Source organism: Nanorana parkeri, unplaced genomic scaffold (genome assembly GCF_000935625.1).
Source record: "Nanorana parkeri isolate BGI_ZX_2015 unplaced genomic scaffold, ASM93562v1 scaffold216, whole genome shotgun sequence".
Classification (NCBI taxonomy): Eukaryota; Metazoa; Chordata; class Amphibia; order Anura; family Dicroglossidae; genus Nanorana; species Nanorana parkeri.
The window spans coordinates 1118223-1129773 of NW_017306484.1; the positions used below are offsets into that span (position 1 = coordinate 1118223).

General features: G+C 45.1%; 1 protein-coding gene across 1 annotated transcript in view; it reads left to right on the forward strand.

Moving 5' to 3' along the window:
• The window catches only part of MPHOSPH6 (M-phase phosphoprotein 6), a 26500-nt gene that overhangs the window by 8905 nt on the left and 6044 nt on the right, over window positions 1-11551 (forward strand). Inside the window, exon 2 of the mRNA XM_018555878.1 lies at window positions 4493-4605. Coding sequence (XP_018411380.1) covers window positions 4493-4605 — 113 coding nt within the window. The remainder of the gene's footprint in view (window positions 1-4492; window positions 4606-11551) is intronic.

The window sequence follows — 11551 nt, forward strand, 5'->3', positions numbered from 1 at the left end:
GTTGTTCCTCTATAGCTGGTGGTATTCTCCATTGCGCTGTATAATGTATTTTTGCTGGGATTTGTTCCTCTATAACTGGTCAGTGGTAATCTGCATTGCGCAGTATAAATCATTATACAGCGCAATGGAGAATACCACCAGCTATAGAGGACTACAAATCCCAGCAATAATACATTATATACAGCGCAATGCAGAATAACGCCAGCTACAGAGGACTACAAATCCCAGCAATAGTACATTATAGTATAATGTACTATTGCTACATTCCTCTATAGCTGCTGGTATTCTGCACTGCACTATATTGCACACCACACTTTTTTTTTACTTCCACCGCGCCAAGCTTGCTCCCGTGATGGACTACAATCTTAACACAAACTAGTCGTCAATCACTGGAGCCTTTTTTTTTTTATCCGATTAACCGATTAATCGAACTTAATAATCGGCCAACTAATCGATTATGAAAATAATCGTTAGCTGCAGCCCTACTATACATAGCATTGCCCGAATGCTTGCTGTCTGGCCTCCTATGATGCACCGCCACTTTGAGCAATAGGAATGCTTATGAGTTGGAACATGGTGGGCAAGCACAGTCTTTCCCAGGCAGTACCGACACGTTCTTTTGCCTTCATTGCCCTCTGCTTTGCCCAAATGCTAGCTGTCTCTCTTCCTATGATGGGCTGCCACTTTGGGTAATGGGAATGCATGCAAGTAGGAAGAGAGCAGCTAAGAGCCATCCTTTTCTGGGTAGTGCAGGGGGTACCTACACGTATCTTTGCCCGAATGCTTATTGTCTGGCTTCCTATGTTGGGCTTTGACTTTGCCCAATAGAAAAAGAAAATTGAAATCTTGTGTGCCAGTTGCTGCCCTTTTTGAAAGTGATTCTCCAATTAGAAGCATTATTTACTTTGCAAGGAAGCATAATTAGTAGCACCCCCTCATCTAGAGAATGCCCCGTACCTTAGTTGAATGAGGAGATTGTACAACCTTGTGTACTGGATGTCATCCAGAGGGCAGGCCACCTCACTGGCTGGTCATTGGCCTTCATGACTACATGTCCAATGTTGGAACACTGTACTCTCATCAACTGATGACATTAACATTTAAGGGAACAGCCTCTTTGATTTACAACGTCCTCTATATACAATTGCCACTATGAAATATGTGGCACCGCTAGTGCGTGTCTGACTTTGGAAAACACTACTACATATAATAGTGGCCACTAACGTTCTTGACTTCACTAGCCAGTTTTTGGATTTTTTTGAAATTCCAGTTTTTACTTTTTAGCAACTAAGCAATTTTAATGATAAAAAAGCAACCCTCGTTGTGATCTTCACCTCCGCTCTGGCGGTGAGCCTGTGTCCCCCCACAGGCTCACCGCTGTTTAATCCAGCACTGGTCCTCTACTGGGTTGAATGATTCCAGGAGTCATTCAATCTACTTCGTGTGATTGAAGGACATTACGGATTCATCACTTTTTGTTCCAGTGGTGGTCTTCCTGGTTGCCTGACGCCCAGTGTCATGCAACCCACTTCCCCGTGAGTGCAGGGTGTCATGGACGCGCCCCCTGGGAACTGAATGGCGCTGGTGTTATCACATTGGTGATGCTTTCTGCATCATTGAGGACTGCCCAGCCTGGGTGAAGAGATAGAGGAGCATGCGGGTCATGTGACCGGCCAGTACACAAGTAAATAAAGTCAAGTATGAAAGGAACGTATATTAAAAAGCACACGGGGGAGCTTTAGAAGGCGATGGTTGAAATTGGGACCGAGGGCCTAATTTAGATCTCTTGTAGTTTGCAGGGGGGAGAATGGTAGATGGTCCTTCTTATATAAATGATGAAAAAATAGTGTGCCGTGTATGGCGATCAGTCTGATGAGTCAATGAATCCAGAAAACTCTGCTCTGAATTCAGACGCCTTGATACAAGGCCATCCAGTAGCTAGTGATAATATCTCTCTGCTGATCAGTGCAACGTGTGGAGTGAATCATTCGATAGAACTAGGAGCTTGCAGTAAGGGGAGTTTGCACATCTCAGTACAATCCCATTAAAAACAACGGGGAGCCCCGTCGTGATGTAAGAGCATGTCATGCAATGGAATGGATTAAACAAGAGCGTAGCATCGACACCCGACCGCTGCTGACCCATATTGCATCTCCCTCAAGCAAAATGCTTCATTCGCTAGTCACGCACTAAAAGGTGGCCAGGTAGGTCTAATGGAACGTTAATAACCAAGGGGAGGGCCCGCGCGCTCTTTTTCCACCTTTTTTACTGTATTGTTAGCGGGCAGAAAAATATGTACAATGGCTCTCCTTGTTCTTGAAATGAATAACCTACTTAAATCAACCGCCGAGTAACACTTATGTGACCATTCCATTAAATTGCTCTTCCCCTTCTTGTCGCAAGCTGGTGTAATTGTAAGAGAGGCCGCTCTTTAGAAAATGCTGTGTTCCGTGCTAATGGAAGGATAATGTCAACAGAGATTTATGGAAACTCCAGTCGTTTTTAGGTGTGCTCCGTGTACCGCAGAGCGATATATGAATAATATACTGGGGTGCAGCTGGTTTTAGTACATGTAGGTTAGTAAAATGACTATAACACAGCGCACGACTTGCTGGAAGTTTTCTTCAAGTGCTGTTATTAGGAGTGGATTTTTTTCTTTGAGTGCTGTCATCACATAAGTAGAGTTTATTTCACCACTGGGGGGTGCTTTTAACACTTAGTGCATTTTGTTATTTCACCACTGGGGGTGCTGTTATCACATGTGTATAGTTTATCGCACTCCTAGGGGTGCTGTTCTCACTTGAGTAGAGTTTTTCACCACCGGGGGGGTGCTATTATCACACGAATAGAGTTTATTTCACCACTGGGGGTGTTATTTATTACAGGTATTTATATAGCGCCAGCAATTTGCACAGGGCTTTGCATGCTGCACATTCCTATCAGTCCCTGCCCTCAAGGAGCTTAAACTTTAAGGTCCCTATCTCCCATGCATGCAGTAGCCAGTTAACTTTCTAGAATGTCTTTGGAGTGTGGGAGGAAACTGGAGTACCTAGAGGAGACCCACCAAGCACAGGGAGAACATGCATACTTCTTGAAGATAGTGTCCAAAACTGGATATGAACCGGGGACCCCCAGTGCTGCTAACCACTAAGCCACTGCACTGCATCTATTATCACATAAAGAGTTCATTTCACCACCGAGGGTGCTTTTATCACTTGAGTAGGGTTTGGTATTTCACCGTGCTTTACATACGAGTAAGGTTTTCAAAACATCAACATAACTACATAATATTTTTTTGAAAGAATACAATTTTTATTAAGCTTTTCATACAAATATACAAAAGGGCATAGACATACCCAACCCCCATACAATGCAATTTCATCACACAGGGTGGGCATGCTGCCATTGGAGATACGTTGGATAAGGTGACAGAATACCAAGTGAAGAAATATAGACACCGGCACTCCAATAGCAAATAGAATATGTCTATTAAATGATGTACATGCAAAAAGGCATAACGCACTTAGTGCAACGTTTCGGGGTCTTGCAGGATCCCCTTCATCAGGCAGACCAAGTGGCAGCTTAATAATGATAAGGATGACATAACATCCTAGTGGAGAAACGGGTGTTACCATACCAGCATGAAAAGACGAGGACGGGAGGTAGACTAAAGACGTAGGGGAGATGGGGAAGGAAAGGTGTACCTGATCGAAGCTCATTGAAAACCTTATAAAAAGGACTGGAGCCTCGGAGAGGCAGAGAAATCAATCCACTTGCTCCTTGTTGCCCGAATGGTGATGTAGAGATCATATAAACGGGTCGTGAATTCTTCCATAATTAGGTTCACAAACCCATTCCTAGATTGGGGGGCTGATAATGATCTCGAGTGACTGGGAATCGCAGCCCTTTCTGCCGATAAAATGGAGGAGGCCCCACTTAGCCACCGTGGGGGATCAGGGGAAGATGGAGAATAGAGCCAGTTCCGAGGTCTCCGGATATATTGTGCCCTCAATTTGACTGCATAACTGGAAGATGGATCGGCAGTAAGAGCGAAGAAGTCAACAAGACCACCAAATGTAGAGCATAGTCCGTTGTGTGTGTGTCCCTCCCCTCCAAACCGCCAGCACCGATCAGAGAGTGATGGGACCGTTTTGTGTAGGACACAAGGGCATCTATACCATCTAGATAATATCTTAAAATTCCTTTCCTGCGCTTGAATAATTTAATTTATTTATCACAGAATATCTGAAAGAAAACAAGTTTTAGATCAATTTCCCTTTTAAAGTTTTGTGATGGCCAAGTTTAACTTTACACTGCAGTTATGAATTTCATAGTTCATTTGCTTTACGCTCACTTCCAGCATATCAGCACTTGAGAATTTTCTGTATTCTTCATAATTCTGCTTTTCTAGTTCTGCATTAAGCATAAACTGTGTCCTCTGAGGGAATACATTAAAACACGCATATTTCTCTCTCTCCCTCTCTCTCTGTAGTTTATGCAGAAGAGCCTTGACCCAGAAACTAAGAAGCAGCTGGAAGAGGACGAGAAGAAGATAATCAGCGATGAGCATTGGTTCCTGGACCTGCCCGAGCTCAAGGAGAAGGAGTAAGGTTTTTAAAGGAGCACATCTCTATTTATATCTGACTTGGCCCCGTCTCATCAGGATGACGGCAAAAAAGTATTAAATTGTAAAGAAACCTACTTTCTCCTGGCATTTATTGGAGGACAAAAGACTCGATCCTCTACCATGTGGTTATATCTCCCACCTCTAAGAGGTCTGGATACTATGTGCATCAAAAGGGACAACGCTTCATCTAGTGGCTATACCCTTCCACCGGCATAGTTTGGTTGTCCAGAGAAAGGGCGATGAACGCTTCTTGGGTCTTCCTGCTGGAGGCTTCTGCCTCCCCGGTTTGCCAGACTGCTGCCTGATCTTCAGTCCGCACTGTTATCACATTCTGTAATGTGGATACAGCTGTATTGGCATTTGGCAGGTTTGGATGCAAGGTCCTGCAGGAGGTCACACAGCTTTTTTTAAGGGTAGCCTGGGCATGTTTGCCCCTGTTGTTCTATCTGGCCAACTTAATTTTTTGGGACTCCTTTTCGACATCCTACTTGTTGTAGAATAGAGTCCTGTGTCCTCCAATGAGCCTTGGGAGAAAGTTTTGTACTTTCCTTAAAGGCATAGTCCACCTTTTAAAAAAAATGTAAATGTACACACATTATGGTGAAGATGTGCATTTGTTAATGTTTTGCATATGAGCCTGCAGGGCATTTCAACCACAATCCTACAGGCTTTACCCCCTAGCTCCAGGTCTGTTCAGAGGTGCAAACTTTTGGTTATGGGGCTGGAGAAGGTTACCAGTAGGGATTGACCGATACCGGGTTTTCGATATTGAGTAACAGTACCAATATTCCCAATACTCGCCAATACCGGAAGCCAGTCGGCGTGTAATGACTCGCCACCTGGCTTCCTGATTAGCCAGCAACCGTCTCCATGCTTCCTTCGTAACCAGGTGACGAGGAAGCATAAAGCCGGCTTTCTGGCCAATCAGAAAGCCGGGGGGTGGGTAATGACTCGCCATCTGGCTTCCTGACTGGCCAGCTTCTTGACAAATCAGGAAGCCATGCGGTGAGTCATTACAAGGCGTCCGGCTTCCTGGTTGGCCAGGAAGCCGTCTCCATGCTTCCTTCGTGACCAGGGAGCATGAAGCCAGCTTTCTGGCCAATCAGGAAGTCGGGGGGCAGGTAATGACTCGCTGTCCAACTTCCTCATTGGCCATCTTCCTGACCAATCATGAAGCTAGGAGGCGAGTCGAGCTTGGAGATGATGAGGGAGCATGGAGACGGGTTCCCAGCACATCAGGAACCCGGGCATCGTGTAATGACTCGCTGCCCAGCTTCCTGATACCAGAAGTTCCGGTATCGGGCTAGGCATCAGAGCATTTGGTTGAGTATGAGTACTTGCCTAAATACTCGGTATCGGTGCATCCCTAGTTATCAGTGCCCTGCAAGTGCAGTGTGGTGTGTCCGTGTTTCATGTTACACCCATATTTAGGGTGTAACGTAAAACATGGTCTTTGAAGTGACATTAAAGGCATAATTTTTTTTCCCTCCCCCCCCATGTAAATGTTAGCACTTACCTTAAATGATGTCTCTTTTTCCGATCTTCCTCTTCTTTCCGGATGTTTTCATCTGTCCCTCCAGCGGTGTGACGTCACTACGATCCAGCGGTGTCTGCAGGCGGGTGCACGCGTCCATAGACTTACCTTGCGTTTCTGCTCGTCTCCCGGCCGAGAATCGGAACTGCGCATGCGCCCGCCCCAAGATCCTTTGCGGCCGTACGAGCAGTTCCTGATTCTCGGCGCGGGAGCGAGCGGCGATAACGAGGTAAGTTTAAAAATGGTTTTAAACGTTTTTTTTTTTTTTTTACATTTTTTGCTTATATCTCCTGCATGCTAGCAGTCGATATAAGCAAAAAAAACCGTAGGGTTTAGAACCCCTTTAAATCACTATCTCTGGTAGTTTATTCCATCTCTCTCATTGGTGCCCTGTTATGTTGTTGTCCTGTTGCCACAGTTGGTACTTGTGTTATGGAAGTTTGTTTGTCCTCCTTTGCTACTCCTTTCTTATGTTACTAAAAAAAAATAACTTTTTTTTTTTTTTACACTATCTTTATTGCTATCACATAGGAGACTAACAAGCACCCTATGTAATAGCAGATAGGGTGTGACAGATCCTCTTTATGGAGACATCAGGGGTCTTTCAGACCCCTAATGTCACCTAGGGACCCCAAAGAAGCTGAGGAAGTCGAGATCTGCTTCACCAGCTTCTTCTCCTGGCTCTAAGAGCCGGGGAATGTGCCCAGTGACACCGGAAGTGATGCAATACATATCACTTCTGGGTCCAGTGATCGGAGGAGAGATTAGCGGCTGGAAGCCCGCTGATCTCTCTCCGATCGTTGTGGGAAGAACAGCCTTGTGTCGCTCCTGGGCCCTGCTCGAGGGACAGCGGAACCAGGGGAAGCCGGCGGAGGGGGTTTGGGCAGCACATGCCGGTGATGTGTACAAATGATACGCCGGATCGCTTGCACATTAACAGCCATCGCCGGCTGTTTAAAATGACGCCAAGTACACGGTTGCTGCAGCTGCTGTGTTCTTGGTTTAACCACTTCTGCGGGCCGCCGTATATATACGTATTGCAGCCCAGGAGCGGTTAATAGCAGAATAAAGTCAGACTTTAATTGCCAACCTGTATACGATTGACTAAGCTAGATGGTCTTTATTTGCACAGTGGTGGGGGGGTTGTCCTTCCTCTGTGGTCTTTCAGCAGTGTGTGGAATCTGATCTCTCTGCTTTTCAGCAGTTTACTTTGCCACCTTCTGGCTGCAGTTTGTTAAATAAGAAAATATGCAAAAGTAAAAATATATATTTAAGTCCTAAATCTTAATAAACATATGCAAAAACACACAGATTAGTAAAGCGGTATCTTACAGGATACGCCACATAAAGTAGCCCACCGTATAACCACCTAATTCATCGACCTATAACATAAAGAGAAGGCCGAGGGGCGGAACAAAGGACCCCTATTATTACTATAATACAGGATTTATAGAGCGCCAACAGTTTGCCCAGCGCTTTACAATATAAGGAAGACATTACAATCACAATACAATTCAAGACAAGATGGTAAGCAGGGCCCTGCCCCTGAGGGCTTACAATCTATGAATCTAATGAATGCAGCATTGGCCTTCTTGCCTTTCTCCCTAGACTTTTTGCACACTCATTTCCTGACCGCAGTATTTATTGGCTTTGTATTAGAAATGGGTTTTTAAACGCAGAAGGCTGCAACCTATAATAATTGGAAAGCCGTGCGTTCAGCCCTCCACCAGCAGCTTGCTGACATCTCTAATTTACAGTCAGCCTGGCGAGCAGAAGGCAAGAGCGTTGCTCTCCCCTTCTCTTTATTATTATAGATCTCGAAGCCAGAAATTGGGATTCTTAAATACTTTCTTCCATTGATCTCCGATTTCAGCAGCTAGTGTTTAAAGGTGAAGAGTCACCGGGATATTAACTGCCACTTAAACGTCTGGTGAGATGACAGCCGGCTCTCCGTGTTGGGTTGTTTTTTCTTTTTTTTAATGTAATCGATTTACTATCCACTTTTAGAATTGGCTCATTTCATTGTTTCAGTTAGATGTATTTTTCATACTAGAACATGATTTTGATACAGCGGAATGGAGGTGCCATGGCTTCCTGATTGCCTAACACCCTTGCCCTGAGATGACTGGTGGTATGATCGTGCTTAAGGGACACTGAACTCAGCAGTTAAATCTGAAAAATACATTCAAGTACTTTTATCTATCAACAGAAATGTATCTTATTTGTGCATCACTCGGCTGTAGATCCTCAAATCATCTCTGAATTGGTGCTGACACTGTCCTTCCTTCTGGAGGGGGGGGGCTACTTTTGTTCCCCATGGTCCCTGTGTGTGGGTGTTGTAAAGTAGTCACTGCTCCAAGATAGAGCTGCAGCTAATGATTATTTTCAAAATCGATTAGTTAGCCGATTATTAAGTTCGATTAATTGGTTAATCGGATAGAAAATAAAATACATTTTTAAAAATGGCTCAGGTGATGGGACTACTAGTTTGTATTAAGATTGCAGTCCATCACAGGAGCAAGCTTGGAGCGGTGGAAGTAAAAAAGAAAAAAAACAAAGTGTGGTGTGCAATATAGTGAAATGAAAAGTGTAAAATTATATAGCAATGAATGCAGAATGGCACCGGCTATAGAGGACTACAAAACCCAGCAATAGTACATTATACAGCGCAATGCAGAATACCACCAGCTATAATGTACTATTGCTGGGATTTGTTGTATTCCTCTATAGCTGGCGGTATTCTGCATTGCGCTGTATAATGTACTATTGCTGGGTGTTGTAGTCCTCTAAAGCTGGTGGAATTCCGCATTGCGCTCTATAATGTACTATTGTTGGGTTTTGTAGTCCTCTATACAGCGCAATGCAGAATATCACCAGCTATATAGGAATACAACAAATCCCAGCAATACATTATACATACAGTGTATAATGTATTGCTGGGATTTGTAGTCCTCTATAGCTGATGGTACATTGCTCTGTATAATATACTGCACAATTGACCAACTATAGAGGAATACAAATCCCACTATCCCAGCCATAGATGATAGAGTACCATGTGGGGAAAGTGTAGGCTTACCTGAGCAGTCTTCCAGCAACCAGTTTTTGAGATGGGGCCTGTCTATCAGCGGCTGTCATCCCCCCACACCTGCTCCTCCTTACTTCTTCTCCCTGCGTCCCTGTGCCGCCCGTGGATTTGGGCGGGCAGTGAGCGTGAGGCAGGGAGGAGGTGTGGCGTGTGGAGCATGGATGCGGGCGGGTCTGAGGTGGGGAGGAGGTGTGGCGCGCAGCGTGTGTGGAGCCGTGAACAGGGGCAACCAATCGGAAGCCGATTAATCGATGATTGAAATAGTTGACAACTTTTTCAATAATCGATTATAATCGATTGTCGATTAGTTGTTGCAGCCCTACTCCAAGATCACTCTTGTGATGGACTACAGTCTCATGTTTAGTTTACTCATTTGTATTGAGATTGTAGTAAATATCACCCTTACTGTCCCCTCCGCTCCTCCCAAGACCTTCTGCTTTCCAGCTTCCCTTGTCATCTCCCATACTCGCCTCCAGGACTTCTCTAGAGTCTCTCCCATCCTCTGGAACTCTTTACCCCCAAACTGTCCGACTATCTCCCACCTTAACTGCCTTCATGCGATCCCTTAAGACTCATCTCTTCAGGGAAGCCTATCCCACCTCAACCTAACCGCTGAACTATCACTTTTTCTCAAACAATTCATCCCCACACATCTACCTCCTCATGTATCACTGGCCCCTCCCTTTTAGATTGTAAGCCCTCACGGGTAGGGCATTCCTTACATCTTGTCTTGAATTGTATTGTAACTGTTGGCGCTATATAAATCCTGTATAATAATAGTCTATCATGGGAGAGAGGAGGGGACGTTCACCCAGCGGGATAAGGTATGCCCCCAGGTCCCCTCCTTTCTCATGCAACTGTTGGGCTTTTGGTCCATGACCAAGTGCCCAACTTTTCCAAGGGGGTGACACCAATATGACAGACATTTTGGTGTCACCCAGTGCAGGTCGCACCCCTCTAGTGACACCACTGGGAGGGGGGCCTTTGCAGAGACACTGTCACTTTGCCCTATATAACCAAGGTGCTGTCTCTTTAACTTGTATTTCTATCCATCCAGTCCAGAGACTCTCATCGCCCCATCACACACAGCCACGTGGATGACACATCTTTCTTGCAACTAAGGAATAGGGTGAGCTCATCCCACCAACCAGCCTGTTGACTGGACAGTGAAAGAGCAGCAGCAGACTGATGAGATCATCACCCTTTTCTCTACTCCTGTCTGCATGTTTCTTGTTAGCACAATTGCACTCTTACACATGATAAAAAAAAGACACATGCCCAAGGAGTTCAACTCTCCCCCCTTCAGTCTGAGTGTTAGTCTCTAAGGCAGTGGTTCTCAACCTTTCTAGGGCCGGGACCCCTTGGTAACATTTGCCAAGTTGTGGTGACCCCCAACGGCAAAATTTAGGGATGAAGCGGGTGCTGCAGCGACATCTGGCGGCGTGGCGGGAGAACTGACACTGCTGCGCTAGGAGAGAGCTGAGGAGGACTCTCACCTTGCACAGCGAACCCACAGCTTGAGAACCACTGCTATAGGCAAAGACCGGACCGGGCTCTGCAGCTGGAACTAGAAGAATTGGATTTAAAGTGTGTGGCTATATAACGTATGAGGTACATACTCCGCAGTACTGTCACTGATAGGGATGGGCTCGTGCGTGTTCGCAGCTCCACGTGCCGAACTTCAGGTCCCCCTCTGCTGATTGGCAGCATCAGAGGGCGGTTGCAATAGCTAGTTTTCTATTTGCTTTTGCAAAGTGATATAGCCAATAGGAATCTAGCTATGCATTCCTATGGTGTTTTTTTTTTTTTTCTGACTAGGCGACCCCTGGCAAATCGTCATTCGACCCCCCAGGGGGTCCCGAGCCACAGGTTGAGAACCACTGCTCTAAGGGGTCACAAGAGGTTGATACATTTAATTTGTGTCTTTCGTGAACAGTTGACTATAGGTGTACTGTTAGAGCCAGATGAGTCACAGCAGTCTTTATTAGGAAGACTTGCACAGCTGTATTTCCTGCATGCGTATTATCTGCATGCGTATTAAAAGGACCCTTTTTTAGAATGTTCTATTGATAGCCGTTGACTTTAGCCAGTTTGTATGCACTGACACCGGTGTACCCTTTCAGGCAAAGGAAGAAAGGGATTTTTGCTTTTCATAATATATAAAGCATCTGTAAAGGAACATTTTTCTTTTTCCATTTTCAAAATGTTAGCACTGCATACTTGGCTAATATATGTAAACATTTATAACACGTCCTCATGAATAGAGGTATTCTAAATCCTCTTCCTTTATGTCTAAGGGGGGGGG